General features: G+C 39.0%; 1 protein-coding gene across 1 annotated transcript; it reads right to left on the bottom strand.

The window, feature by feature from the left end:
• Window positions 1-1,086: 1,086 nt before the first annotated feature.
• Window positions 1,087-11,610, bottom strand: st14b (ST14 transmembrane serine protease matriptase b). Its single transcript, XM_030783095.1, has 20 exons — window positions 11,596-11,610; window positions 10,421-10,580; window positions 10,185-10,312; window positions 9,828-9,898; window positions 9,387-9,565; window positions 8,768-9,002; window positions 7,992-8,131; window positions 7,609-7,706; window positions 6,685-6,794; window positions 6,330-6,463; window positions 5,854-5,951; window positions 5,280-5,389; window positions 4,922-5,055; window positions 3,829-3,936; window positions 3,617-3,733; window positions 3,382-3,504; window positions 3,073-3,256; window positions 2,148-2,419; window positions 1,647-1,783; window positions 1,087-1,248 (listed from the first exon to the last, which is right to left on the bottom strand). The coding sequence occupies exons 1-20, from the start codon at window positions 11,608-11,610 to the stop codon at window positions 1,087-1,089; spliced, it is 2,715 nt and encodes a 904-aa protein (XP_030638955.1).
• Window positions 11,611-15,878: the final 4,268 nt, after the last annotated feature.

Raw genomic sequence — 15,878 nt, 5'->3', positions numbered from 1 at the left:
ACATATATTCAAATAAATACACACACACACACACACACACACACACACACACAGACAGACACACACAATTACAAACAAAAACAGATAAAGTCAAATAGAGCTACAAACAATTAACATAATTTCCAAGTTTCCAAACAGTTCATATAGTCCATGAATGAAAAGAGTAAATCACTACATTCTTCAGTGCAGTGCAGATTACAATAAAAAAGAGCAATAGAAATATAGACAAAAACCCCTCTACATACACTGAAATCTGTATACAAATGCATTGTTCAGCTTATGTACATTTGAATATTATTTTGCAGATATAAAGACACAGCATTTTAGATGTATCCCAAAAGAGTTTAAGTGGTTTGTAACTAAAATATGTTATTTTGTGGTATTAAGGAAACAAAATACTGTACAGTACCCCTTCATAAGAGAGGAACACACGGCAAATGCAGCACCTGATAGGAACATGACTGAGTTCAAATTCATTGACTGAATTAACCTGACTGGAAAGAAAACCGTGGAAATACCCAATATGATTAAAAGGTAGGAAGACAACACATTCTTTGTTTAAAAAAATTCCTGAAACAATTCTGAAGTTTCAAACAACAAATTCACATGTCAAATTCAGATGTCAAAAATTCAAAATTAAAAAACAGAAACTCAAAATGGAATCATTAGAAGCAGTCAAAGGAGAAAAATATCCATAAAGCTTAATGCACAACTCACTAAAGTCAACAAAACAAACAAAGATTCTTACAACATTATGACGTGTGCTTTCATAACTAAAAAAGAGCAATAGAAACAGCAGCGTAAACACCTGAATATTCACACATTCTCATCAAGTAAGCTATTTCATACCTGACATATTTTAACCAGAAGTAAGCATCTGCAGGCGAGTAGTCTCACATAATTCAATTTAAACAAGGCTTGGTGTAAACACATCACTAAAACAGGCTTAACCTCAAGTTTTGATAACATCAGGAACAAATCTCGGTCAAACTTTAGTCCCTCCGCCTTTTGGCTGCTCCACTCTCCCTCTCTCGCTCTCTCTTTCTCTTTCTCTTTCTCTCTCTCTTTCTTTCTCTTTCTCTTCCACTACACCCCAGCATTTGCCTTGATCCAGCTGCGGTAAAGGCTGACTCGTGTGTAGACACCAGGCTTGTTTCTGCGGCCACACCCATCCCCCCAGCTCACCACTCCAGCCAGGAACACCCGTCCACTGGTCTCCACGGACGACATTGGCCCACCTGAGTCACCCTGGGGGACGTGAGACATTTAATTATTTATTTTAAACGTATATGTATTTATTACTACATTTTATTATCGATGTCCACATTTATTTGATTTTTAGATATTTATTTATTATTCCAAGTGTCATCACTTAATTTCTGTTGCTGCACTGTGTCCAACACAATGGCTACATTGACAGTGCTGAAAATAAGTGGCCTCCACAGTGTTTCCTGCTTTTCTTTTCAACATTTCTCAACAAATCATTTAATACGATTAGCTTATCACAAGAAAAGTCTGTAAAGAATGATTGAAAATCCTTTTGGCCTCTGAACAATTCTGACTCAATGGAAATTTTGTGCCACACGTAAAGAAAAAAACAAAACCTTGAACTGCATGTTTTTTTCTCTTTCTTTTTCTTTTTGTACCTGGCATGCATCCACACCGCCTTTCAGCACTCCAGCACACATCATATGTGAAGTGATCTCTCCATTCATCAGCTGGTTACACACGGTGTCATTGATGATACGAACCTCAGCCTTTTGCAGCACTGTCGCCAGGAAACCTGAGCCAAAGACACACCCACAATTAGTGAATGAGACAACATTTCACTCAAGTAGACGGCTACTTAAACCGTTACATCATTAAAGCGTATTGTCTGACTTCTTATCAGCCAGCATGAAATCATAGCCTTAGTGGGGTATTTTAAAGTAATAAGCACCCTTAAATGTAGTTGTCTTTAGGCTTGAAAAGTAAATGTGTATCGTTAAATGTCTATTATGAGTCTTTGTTTTAACTGAACTGCAGAATTTTTTAAATCAATCTAATCAAGCCTATGCACTAACACTATTAATCTAACATGCGAAGAAAAGCTGGATGAGCAAAGAAAAGCATTTCCTCTAATAATCCTTACATTTCTGATCACTCACCCTGTTCACGAGTGTTGCCCCACCCGGTGATCCAGACTTCCTTTCCGGCGGGGAAGGTATGGCTTGCAGAGGGTAAACAGATGGGGAAGATGCTAGCGTCTAAGGTAACAGGTTGATCCAGCTCCATCAGCGCTATATCATTGTCATATGTCAGAGTATTGTAATCTGGATGAGAGATGATCCGCTTCACTTTCCTTGTGACTGTCCAATTGTTAAACTTAACTTGGTTGTGCAACCCCAAAATGGCATTCCATTGGTTAGGCTGGGAGTACCTGGTTAAAAAGAAAAACAAAAGCTTACATGTGCGCGCACACACACACACACATTGTTAACAGCCATTTAATTTGTATTCTTAAAATAATCAATATCCTCAATATCTTTTCATTCCAAGGAATGCTTCAAATTGCCTGTCAATTTGACAAGCTGCATTAGGATCTCAAAGCCATAATTCACAATGATGATACTGATGAAGACTTCCAAACAGAACACAATCGCACATTATTTTCTGAGCACATAAAGTCTAACAGATGGCAGTATATCGGAGCCATAAGGCTGCATCAACTGAACGATAGAAAGTGTGTTGCTCTATGCTTGTCAATAAGTGTAACTACATTTAACTGCATTTAATATATTTTTCACTGTTCATTGCTCATTTTCCATTACTGTTATGATGGGTTGATTTACATTACCTAAGACAAGTGTTGACAACAGCAGTGATTATTGAGCACTGGAACCAGTGATTAACAATAAAGGCAAAGTAGAGAAGAGAAGAGAAGAGAAGAGAAGAGAAGAGAAGAGAAGAGAAGAGAAGAGAGAAGAAGAGAAGAGAAGAGAAGAGAAGAGAAGAGAAGAGAAGAGAAGAGAAGAGAAGAGAAGAGAAGAGAAGAGAAGAGAAGAGAAGAGATGAGAAGAGAAGCGAACGTACTTGATGGTGTTTGTGTCCTGTACACAGTGAGCGGCCGTAACGAGCCAGCGGTCGCTGATGACGGAGGCTCCACACACATGACCCTGACCTTTGATATGAAGACTGACCTGCCAGGGCCACTCTCTCTCACTAGAGTCCTCCCCACCAACAATCCTCGAGGCCTTCCTCTCTCTGGTAGCACAATCTGTTAAGGAAACACACACACACACACACACACTTTAACCACTGTTAAGCCTGCTACAGGGGATCTGATTCTTAGAGGCACAGTAAAAGCAGGAGAGCCTCTCTGCGTTAGTGCTGTCATCTTACTGCACTCTGCTTCGTCAGAACCGTCCACGCAGTCCTTCTTTCCGTCACACTCTGGGTTCTCTTTGCTGATGCACTGGTTGTTCTTGCATTTGTAAGTGTGCTCAGAACATCTCAAGACGATGGCTGGGTAGAGTCAAAATATTTGTCATTCTACAAGCTTCAGACTGTAAGTGTATGATTTTTATCTGATTTTCAGCTGGATTTGTGACAAAGATTTGTGTCTGGTGAGACTCACCTTTCTCACACTTTGATTCATCTGTTCCGTCGCCACAATTATCTGTCCCATCACATCTCTTCTGCTCTGGGACGCACCGGCCGTTTCGACACGCAATCTCTCCAGTTTTGCAGACCCCTGCAGACGAAGAGGATACATTTACAAAATAAAGTCAGCTGAACTCACATAAAATCTCTAAATGAGTTAAGAGACCGGTACACTTGCTACCCTACCGCAGTTCTCCTCGTCCGTGTTATCTTCACAGTCATCGACCCCGTCACATCGCCAGAGTTTGGATTTACAAAGGCCGTTCTTACATGTTATCTCTGATGCATTGCATGCTGAAGAAATATGTTCATGACAAACAAGTCAGGCAACATAGGACTCCACACAAACCACACAGTAGTTTAGCTGACTAAACGTGCTATAAAGAGACATCAGACCTGTGCCAACATGCAGAGGAAGGCGCTTGAATAACAACTATAATTTCACTGCATGAGTTGACTTAAAGATAAGGCTGGATTCCACTTCATTCAACAGTGTGAATGGTTTCAGATGAACTGGCACACTGGCACTGCATTCTAAGAAGTAACGGTTCTTGTTCGAGGATTCAGTCTGATATTGTGCGTTGGTTTTTTATGATTGATAGGGTTCTTTTGAGAGCATTTTGATAAAGTAAGGGTTTCATGTAAGTTAGAGAAGTTCTTGAAAGATATATTGCATTCATGATGACAAGTGAAGTGAAATGTAACACTGTCTAATTAATATGAATTTGATATACAACCCTATCCTATGCTTCAGTATTACTAGCTATGTGATAGAATAGAAAATATAAAACCTCCAGTTATTATTGTATAATATGTTATGCTACAGATTTAGTGGCTAAAGCATTCTGTACTGGTGCCATGAGTGGGAGTGGGGCTCAGGGGGGGTGACTGTGGGTTAACCTTCATCAGAAAGACACACTGGACAGTATGACCTGTCACCTCACCTCCGAGGTGTCTGGGGTCAGCATTTAAAGATTGGCCTGGGACAAATCTGTTCCTCCTCAGGCCAATCCCAGCCCAGCCCCACTCCACACAGCTAAATTCAGCCCATCCCATCTCAGACCAACTCAGCTGAAATGAACTGGACAGAATTTAATTATAATTGAACAGCACTGAACTGAACTGAATGGAGTTCAGTTCAATTCAATTCGATTCTAAGTACAGAAAAGGCTAAAATGCAAAAAGAGTTGCAATGGCAGTGTGTCCTTTATGAAACAGTCTGTTATTTTTTGTAGTAGATGATTATGTGTTGGATGGCAGAAAGGCTCTTAGGACTTACTGGTTTTAGGTTCAATAACCTCATACTCGGCTAAGAAGCCCTGATCCACAGGGGACACGTCTGAGCGAAACCGGACAACAACCCGGTCACTCTGAAAGTCATGTACGCTGTTGTCAGGCTGGACTCCACATATCCTGAAACATAAAGTATAAATCAGAATTATAGCTACACACACAGATTGTTTACCATTCAACATTATTGGTCATTTCATCTACTTTTTTTTTAAATCAGTGATACTGTGTTTCTATTACTGATCCTACAAATCAAGAAGTAACTCACAAACAAAAATTCTACTTATTTAAATAAAAATTCATATTAAAGGTTTTTCCTTTTGTTTGTATGTTATCAGAGTGCTGACCTTTTACCACCTATCTCCACATAGTCTTTAAGGCAGGCACCCGAACCCTGTCGAGGTTCAGACATGGAGAACTTTCTAAATGTCACCCTAATCTTCTTCCCTGCTGGGACCTGTGAGAGACACCAGAGGTGGACAGAAGATATTGGAGGTTAGATTAATGTATGTTATACATTATAACACACACTCTATTGGAGGTTAGATTAATGTATGTTATACATTATAACACACACTCTATATATGTTGAAGGCAATGTAAGCTTTCCTCCTTTTGTTGCTTACAGAGACTTCCTGTAACAGCTGAAATATCCACCACCATTCATTTTATGGTATGTTGTTTCTTGCATTTATTTATATTTTTTTACAGACAATGAACATATTTGTTTTAAAAAAAAAAAATCAAAATTTCCATGTGATTACTGGAAGCACAGTCTGAGGTATCCACAAACGCTCTAATACGTTTCATCTTGAGCCCATATATTTAAAAGGATGAACTTCTCATTTAAACAAACCATCCTTTGCTTTCAGTAATACAATGCATTGTCCTACAGACACTTAAAACGTCACATTGACTCTACCTTAATATTCCAGACACACTGTGTCTGAGGAGGGTAGTAAGAGGGGTAACCAGGAGAGGTAAATTTGCCACTCAGACCTGTCAAGTTTCCACCACAGACTGAGGAGGAAAACAAAAGAATGAAATGAATGTGACAGTGCATTGGCAAAAGGAAATGGTAAACTGGTTGCTTGGAAACACAAAGGTCCAAATTAAGCCACACCAGCACAGCACTTACTATTCCTTGCCTTCCACAAAACTGACTGGTTGTCATTCAGTAAGAAAAAGCAAAATGGGTTTCTGGTTGGACAACGGATGTTGAGTGACAAGGCATGGCTTATTTAACTGCATATTTCATTGTCAGAACAGCAGCAGAAATGTGATTGAAAAGCATTCTGTTCAAAAGGTGTGTAAACAGTGTATCCTTTATGAAACAATCTGTTATTTTTTGTAGTAGATGATTATGTGTTGGATGGCAGAAAGGCTCTTAGGACTTACTGGTTTTAGGCTCAATAACCTCATACTCGGCTAAGAAGCCCTGATCCACAAAGGACATGTCTGAGTGAAACCGGACAACAACCCGGTCACTCTGAAAGTCATGTACGCTGTTGTCAGGCTGGACTCCACATATCCTGAAACAAAAAGCATGAATCAGAATTATAGCTACGCACACAGATTGTTTACCATTCAACATTATTGGTCATTTCATCTACTTTTTTTTTAAATCAGCGATACTGTGTTTCTATTACTGATCCTACAAATCAAGTAACTCACAAACAAAAATTCTACTTATTGAAATAAAAATTCATATTAAAGGTTTTTCCTTTTGTTTGTATGTTATCAGAGCGCTGACCTTTTACCACCTATCTCCACATAGTCTTTAAGGCAGGCACCCGAACCCTGTCGAGGTTCAGACATGGAGAACTTTCTAAATGTCACCCTAATCTTCTTCCCTGCTGGGACCTGTGAAAGACACCAGAGGTGGACAGAAGATATTGGAGGTTAGATTAATGTATGTTATACATTATAACACACACTCTATCTATGGGACCTGTGAGAGACACCAGAGATGGACAGAAGATATTGGAGGCTAGATTAATGTATGTTATACATTATAACACACACTCTATCTATGGGACCTGTGAGAGACACCAGAGATGGACAGAAGATATTGGAGGCTAGATTAATGTATGTTATACATTATAACACACACTCTATCTATGGGACCTGTGAGAGACACCAGAGATGGACAGAAGATATTGGACGTTAGATTAATGTATGTTATACATTATAACACACACTCTATCTATGGGACCTGTGAGAGACACCAGAGATGGACAGAAGATATTGGAGGTTAGATTAATGTATGTTATACATTATAACACACACTCTATTGGAGGTTAGATTAATGTATGTTATACATTATAACACACACTCTATCTATGCTGAAGGCAATGTAAGCTTTCCTCCTTTTGTTGCTTACAGAGACTTCCTGTAACAGCTGAAATATCCACCACCATTCATTTTATGGTATGTTGTTTCTTGCATTTATTTATATTTTTTTACAGACAATGAACATATTTGTTTAAAAAAAAAAATCAAAATTTCCATGTGATTACTGGAAGCACAGTCTGAGGTATCCACAAACGCTCTAATACGTTTCATCTTGAGCCCATATATTTAAAAGGATGAACTTCTCATTTAAACAAACCATCCTTTGCTTTGAATAATACAACGCATTGTCCTACAGACACTTAAAACGTCACACTGACTGTACCTTAATATTCCAGACACACTGTGTCTGAGGAGGGTAGTAAGAGGGGTAACCAGGAGAGGTAAATTTGCCACTCAGACCTGTCAAGTTTCCACCACAGACTGAGGAGGAAAACAAAAGAATGAAATGAATGTGACAGTGCATTGGCAAAAGGAAGTGATAAACTGGTTGCTTGGAAACACAAAGGTCCAGTAAGAAAAAGCAAAATGGGTTTCTGGTCGGACAACAGATGAGTGAGTGACAAGGCATGGCTTATTTAACTGCATATTTCATTGTCAGAACAGCAGCAGAAATGTGACTGAAAAGCATTCCGTTCAAAAGGTGTATAAACGGTGTATTACTTTGGCATATGGACAATATCTATATAATAACTCTGAAAAGCACACCTTGCCTCTCTGCTTCAATCTGAGAGATCAGTGCCCTGAAGCCAGGGTAGTTTCCCTCCTTGTCAGTCAGCAGTGTGACCAACATCACATTTCCAGAGGAGACTAAAGACATCTTATGATTGGCTGAGGATCCACACTTCCTGCTCAGGAAACACAGTTAGATAATCAGTCTTGCTCAGACCAAGTCAGAGATCAATTTGAAAGTCACAATATAAGTCCAACTTCACAGTTTCAGATTTTAGGAAATCTTTTTCTTTTTCTTTTTCCTTTTTTTTTGCACTGTTTAAGAGTTGAATAAATAACTGTAAATGTAAGCTCTCAAACACAAATGTATGTTTGTGGCACCTCTAGAGCTAAATCATACCCTTCTGTAAGATATCACATTTGTCTATATAATGTGCGTGGATGTGATATGATTATAAAGGCAATTCAAATAAACAATTACTTTTAATAGTCGAAAGATAACAATAGCCCTGCCAAAATGATGATTTGACAGAACAGGTGAAATGATGAATTTCATCATAATTTTACTGGTTTCATTTCAACCCATATACAATGTGATATGATACGACACAAAGTGATATGATTATTGATTACTGATTATTGATAAATAACAATTAATACAATACGTCTAAAATAATAAATCATAAAAAAATGAAAAATGAGGTAACAGGATAACAATAATGCAAAAATAACTTTTAATATGTCTCAATCACCTTTCTATATGACAACAAAGATGATGTTGTCTACAGGTATGACAGAAAGGAATCACTCACTCAGCCAAGACCTTTTTCTCCATGGGCACCAGAGAATCATAGACTTTGACAAAGTCCTTCTCACAGTTCTTCTCCAGGCTGAAGGTTTCAAACTGCAGTCTGACCCTGTAGTCGGGGTCTGCACGGAGCTCCCACTCCCAGAAGATACTGGGAGGATAGGGAGAGTTGGGGAATCCGGGAGACCGGATTTCTTCCCTCTTACCCTTTCGAAGGCGAATAGATTCCTTGTGCCGTCCTAAGAAAGAAATGAAAAAAACAGCTCTGTAAAATAGTCGCCAGAAAGAGAGTAGACTGTGATAAATTGAAGATGAAGAACAATAAGCAGATTTCTAACCTTTTATTCCACTGAGTAGACGCATGTCCACAGCTGTAAAATCAAATGAAAGAACAGAACAGGGTCAGATACGCTCAGGGTTTCTGAGTAAAAATCAGTGCATCTAAGTTTGAGGACTCTTCACCTCAAACTGGGATCAAATCATCATTTAGTTTAGTGTAGTTTTAGTCAACATTACCCATTTCATTACAGAAGGATGATACTTAATAACATCCAAATGACATACTTACTTCATGTTCAGAGCTAACACAGAGCGTGAGCATTGGTAACTCCATGGTGACGTACCTCCAGACGTGACATTAGTAACACGCAGCTCAGCGGTCGGTCTGCGCCCTCGTCCAAGCGACTGCGCGTCCATTCCCAATTTCACACTGCTGATGGCCTTGTCCAGTTCAGATGATCGTTCCACCTCAACCTCAAATTCAGACAGGTAATACGCTATGACATGCTGGTCAGTCCCCTCACTGAAACCAAAGAAAAAAGTTCACTGCTGTTGTGTTATTATGTAAGTTGGCTGATACTGTATTGTTGTAGGACATAAGAGAGACTATAGCGCACAGTTTCTACTGGTCAGTTTTATGACTTGGACTCATAACGACCACTTGTTATACTGAAAAAAATGCCACTGTATGTTTGGTGTGGCCTATCAGTACTTTGTTCATTTTGTCTATAAAGATAGGAATGGAATGCACAATTTGTGACCATGAAAAACAAAAACACACACACCTGAATGCTTGTACACTGGATGCATGGTAGCACTTGGTCAGTAATGGATCTTTACTGTATAAAATTTTCAGCTAAAAGACAAGAAACACACACACACACACACAGATAAATAAAGCAAGTCATAACATAAGCTCTCTCTATCTAGTAAATAAACGAAACGGAACAGTATAAGAGTACATTATGAAAGTATTTAGAAATTAACTGAAGCGTGTAGTATAGGAGCATGTAATAAAAGTGTATAAGTAAATCTCGCACAGAAAAGCCCCAAATATGAATTAGTTTTTGCTAAGCAAAATATTGATCGATATCATTCTGCAAACCATACAGTATATCAACAGTACATCAATGGAATACAACCTGCTTCAAAACATCAGCAGCCAGTTGTTTAAACTTGGTAGACTCAGAGTTCTCGTAGTCATCAAAGAACCTAAGGTTGGTTATCGTCAAGGAGCCGCTGTATATCTTCTTCACCACTGTTTTCCTGACTGCAGAGGGAGAAGTTTTGAGCTCAAAATGAACACAGGACCATTGAAGCACATAACAATTTATATGAGTCTAATAGCAATGTAAGAAAAAACCAAGACCGAACTCACAGTGGAAATGCCACACAAGCAGTCCTGTCACAACTGCCAATATTATGACTGCTAACCCCAGACCTATCCAAAAGCCAGGTGTTTTTGACATTCTCTTTTTCTCCAGCCCTCTGTCATCAGAGACTGGTAGGAACTGCACAGCCTGGCCCAGGTCATCATCCTGCAGACAGAAAACATTATATATGAAATGACCAATTGAATAAATGTACGTTTGAATTTATGCATATTGTTTAACAAGCATTACACAATACATTGCTCTTATTGATACCCAAGACGATTACAAATGCCATGTAACATAATGTGCACGACTGTGTGCTAATGTGTGCTAATATAATTTTGTTATTAACACTTTACGTAAAACAGGCCCACAATGTTCTGATGAAATCCAAATCAAAGTCACAAACAGGTAGATAAACAGGTTGTGTGACATATTAGTATGACATACGTTACTTTCACCCATGACGTGAGCAGTTTTTTAACATGGAAAATAATCAGAGTAACCAAGTTCAAAATGCTTTGGAAAAAAAAACAAGTTGTGCCTTGTACACGTCGAGTTTCATCATGGGAGACAGGCACTATAGAATTCTCAACTGTCTAATTTGAACTTGAGAATTCACGCCTTGTTAGAAGACAGCTGCAGAGAACACTCCCACATCAAGAATGCACAGGAAAATTTATCCTCTGTTCACATGATCGAAAACCTGTCACCTGAACGCACATGGGCGGAACATGTTTGTTTACTGCTGATTCGTACTGGTTTCTGTTCCCAGTGTCACAAACAAAGGAAAAAAAAACATTAATCCAAGATCTTCATAGAGCAACATTCAGGGCACTACATATTTACCCATAGTTACCCTTGAATCCGGTCTAATACTGAACTTAGCAGCAGAACACACAGCTCCATAATGCTTGGTTAGTATTCTGCCTCTATTGGATGTCACTTTTGATAAAAGTGTCGACTCAGTGACAATTCCATAAGGTACGTCATTGCATTTACAAAAAATGGATAGTTCCTACAGACCATGAATCACAGGGCTGTGGCTTTCTGAATAAAGTAGACAGACAGGTATCAAGGGACCCATATACTGTTTGACTGACAGCAAGTAACTTAAGCAATCTTGATTACGGTCTGATTCTCCATACCAGATGTACTGGAATGGGTACCTCAGCAATACCTGCTTTCCTGCCATTATCAGGCACAACAGTGTGTAGGCTTTGCTGAGAATGATGTGAAAAACAGAAAACCAAAAAAACAGGAAGCCACTCACAGCCTTATGGGCGGAAACAACTCTTTGACGAGAGAGGCTAAAGGAGAGGCCCCAGGATCATGCAAGTAAATAGGAAGGCAACAAACACAGCTCAACGGTGGCGCACAGAACGGCATTTCAGAACACACAGCTCATCGATCCTCATCACAGCTGTGCTGTAACTACAGGTCCCCACGCTCGGTTAAACTTCTACAAGCTAAAAAAAAAAAAAAGAAAACACAGCTTCACTTCCCAAGAAAAAAAGATCTCCAAACAACTCCAATGATCACCAACACTAGGTAACTGAGATGTGGAGAACCATCGTCTGGTTCTGGAACTCCAGGTTCCTGTTGGTGATGGTCTATTTCATAGACTCATCCTGCCCAGTGTCAATGGTAAACATGGGTGGTAGCGGTGTAATGGTATAGAGAACGTTTTCCCCACATATATTAGGTTCTTTGACGGCGGCTGGACAAGGTCTGAATACCACAGCACACCTGAACATTGTTACTGATCAGGTGCATCCCTTGAGGGCTGCAGTTTGCCATTCATCACACCGATACTTCCAGCAGGATAACGTGGCATGTCACAAAGCACATATTGTCTCTGAACAGCCCCACGAACATCACAGCAAGTCCGAGTGACCTGTATGATACTCAAATCCTTGATCCGGCGAAGAATTTCCGGGATGAGATGGGTTGAATGTTCTGAGCAAATGAATGCACTTCACTCCAATCTGCATCCTTGAGGGCCACTTCTGAGGCCTTGAAGACTTCATGCCATTGAGAATGCTGGGATCCAAACAGTTATTAAAAGTAATAAACTGGCTACTAAGGATCACTCCAAAGTCAATATTATAACATTCATTTCCAAACTTTCCGCATACCTATGAATCCTCGCTGGGCTTTCTGATCACTGATGTATTGCTGATGTATTACTGATGTAATATTAAGTTGTTTGAAAGTGTAGTTTGTAAGAATAGTTTCTGAGTTCACTTTGTTGAATGGGGTACAGCCTACACAACACATTTACAATACATTTCTCTCTATTATGCCATCCAACTCTACACACCAACACTGTATAAACCTCGAAAATTCGTTAAAATATGTTATGCATAAGGATAAAACCTGTTTTTATCCACATTAACCTATTTGATTATGACACTGACAAATACTGTAGAGTTGTGATTTATATGCTGGTGTTTACTTCTTTAGTAAACAGTAAAAACAGTAAAAACACTATCCTTCACATTCAGGCACTTAACGGTTCTTGCTGTGTCTATTAAAACTGTCATAGTGACCCAGGCAAAACGTATACCTGCTGGCATCTTCCTTAACCAGCCATGTTTTTAGTCACACTGACTGATAACTGACTTTGATATTACAATGACTTGGAAAGCAACTGGAATTTGACTAAAAATTGTTTGATTTGATTGAAAATTATTGATACCATAGCTGAAATCGTGTTGGTCTCAAAAAACAAAAAGCCTGTTTACTTACCTAAAATCAAGGAACAAAAAATTCTAAACATTTACGATTACGATTAAAGTAAACTACACAAATTCAAGATTAGTTATCAGCTGTCAACAAGAGCATAACAAATACTGTACCAGAGACTTAGGCCTGTATTTCATTCCATACTCCACTGAATCCATATTTTTATTGCGGTATCCGTGTTCTCTCGTAATTCTGAGTCTCAGCAACGTCTGCCGTGCGCCGTTTGTTACGGCAAGGGCCTTTTTTCACCTGCACAGAAATCTCGTCGCGCCTCTCCCATTTAAATTCGTACAACACGAGTAGTAGTAGCCTTATCTCACCGTACTAGCAAGTTTTAAAAATCAGACTGAAATGTCACACCTATCTTAATTCATCGCAGTATTGAAGTTTACCTTACTGTAAAGGTAAGGCACCTCAGAGGTAAAGGCATCGAGTTAGCTTCCGGGCAGTTTCGGGTGACTCCGGGTGTGTCCGTCTATAGTTTACCGGGGTAATGTACTGTAACTTCCTGTACAGCTGGGAACTGGCGCAGGTGAAAGCGTGGGAATGTTATTTCGATATCGTGGAACAAAGGACATTACCTTTCGCGACAAGTAGCAACGCAGTTAAGCATGCTTGTAAAAGTCATGTTATTTCATGGTTGTTGGTTAACATAAAGGAGATCTCTTTCTCCATCTTAAGGAGATGTCTGATGTTTAAAACTATCATACGCCGTTAATAAGCGTTAAGTAATCGACAACGCAACACAGGACAATGCAACTTGCCAACGTGTCTAATTTCCCAAAACATCATCACGCAGAACCACTTAAACGTGTTAATTTACATGATAAATCAATAGATTAGCGTAAGTTTTGTGTATGTGCTCATTAAAGGTTGATGCGCCATACAGATAAAGGTAAATAAATAGACTACCGTAAGTTTTGTGTAGGTGTTTATTAAAAGTAGGTACTCCATACAAATAAAGGTAAAGTAATAAGGGTCCTTACAACACTTATGCATGTATAGCCTAGCAAATACACACTTTTTTACAACGAGTGTCGAATCAGTGGCTTTATGTTGCGCTGATAACATCTTGTTAAGTTGTTGCCTGAGAAAACGAATGATTGCACCGGCACCGTCCTCACGAAGTCCAAATCTCTGAAGATATACAAATTATAATAAACAAGCATTTGCCCAGTGGGAAAATCAAAACTGTGACAGAGGACCTCCTGAGATAGGAAGACTCGAAAGTCCAAGTCGAGATATCCCTTCAGATCAAACCAACAGCCAAGTCATTAAGACAAACATTAAATATTCATCATTCCCCTGCAATGTCTACAGCGCATTTATGTCTTCTGTCCTTACACAGTGCATAAACAGTACATATCCACTGAGATTAGACACTGTGTGTTGAGGTGTTGGGTTGCACAGGTCTCCCAAAACAACACAGAACAACATGTCATAAGAGCATTAGAGTTTCTACTGTACCTATAATTTTGTTGTATTGTGTAGGGTTATAAAAGATGTTTGCACTCACTCTTTCTGTCTGTTTAAATATCCAGTTTTCTGTAAGTATAATGATGGCTGTTGTCTTAAAGGTTTTTATTTTTTAACACTATCAGTAGGAGTTTCAAGACAACAATTAACAATTAGCATCCTTAGCCTGAAACAGTGGGAGTCCACACAGCTAGGTTTGGTTTGCTCCACTCTTGGCCTCATAACCCCTCTTGTTTCTAGCAGTAAAGATACTGCGATTCAAATCCTGAGACAATATTAGAGCCAGCACAATATACGGACATATTAACATGTTTATGAAAAGAACAAAATGTCCAAAAAATAATTCACAACTCTATTTTACTTTTATCCACAACTATAGAGAAACTTCTTAGTTGCTGGACGTAAAGCACCAAGCCACTCATCAATTGGCTCATCAACATCTTAGAACCCCTGGGTGGAGCTGTTTGTATAACTCACCTCAAATAGCTGCTGGCTCCTTTGTGTCCCATCATTCTGTTCCTTATTTTCTCAGTGGAATTCTGTCCTCAGCTGAATCAACAGCATGATCATTAAAGAGAATCATTAAGGATTCACGAGGGTGGTATGTAATGACAGGGCAAAAGTAGTTTGGGAGTGATGTCAGGGTTGTTAATATCATTAAACGTTTCACATGTCTAAAGGCAAGGTCTTGACCTCTGAGTTTGTGTATCCGTTAGTATTATGCTGGTAAACAGAAGTAGATAAAAATGTTTTGAATGATGCTATTAAAATCCTCTGTTAATGCTGTTATTTTTTTTTAACTAGATCAATCATACCAGACACATCTGACTGAAAACATAAATAAAAAGTGTGGATCACAATGGCTATGAACAATCATACAGTTCTTGAATTCTCACTACTCTGTCACTCTGTCAGTTCCCTATGTAACCTGTCATGGACAGTCCAAAATCCCAAAATGTTAGGTATTTGAAATACATGCAACTCTAGCAGCCTAGAATCTCAAATCTCTAATGCCAGGCTACTGTGAAATGGGATATATGGGGTCACTTTATTTTGTCTTTAGTATAGCAGTGCTTATAGCTATAATTACTAAACACTATGAAACTGAAGGCAAAGGGAAAGATAGTGCTGTGGGTGCATCGTATGTGTCTTTCAAAAGTATTTTTGTGATTTAAGTTTTCCGATTTAATCTAATCTTTGCCTCTGACTTGGTTTCTGACTTGGAAATTATGCCAGAGC

The sequence above is a fragment of the Chanos chanos genome, chromosome 8 (genome assembly GCF_902362185.1).
Source record: "Chanos chanos chromosome 8, fChaCha1.1, whole genome shotgun sequence".
Classification (NCBI taxonomy): Eukaryota; Metazoa; Chordata; class Actinopteri; order Gonorynchiformes; family Chanidae; genus Chanos; species Chanos chanos.
Note: the sequence above shows the minus strand (reverse complement) of the source record. Positions and strands in the feature narration are given on the sequence as shown.

Excerpts from the sequence above, each read along its gene's own strand:
- st14b (XM_030783095.1), bottom strand. Across the intron at positions 5,952-6,329 it reads GGTTATTGAGCCTAAAACCA|TCTGTGGTGGAAACTTGACA; the intron begins GTAAGTCCTAAG and ends TTTCCTCCTCAG. Across the intron at positions 3,257-3,381 it reads TTCTGACGAAGCAGAGTGCA|ATTGTGCTACCAGAGAGAGG; the intron begins GTAAGATGACAG and ends TTTCCTTAACAG.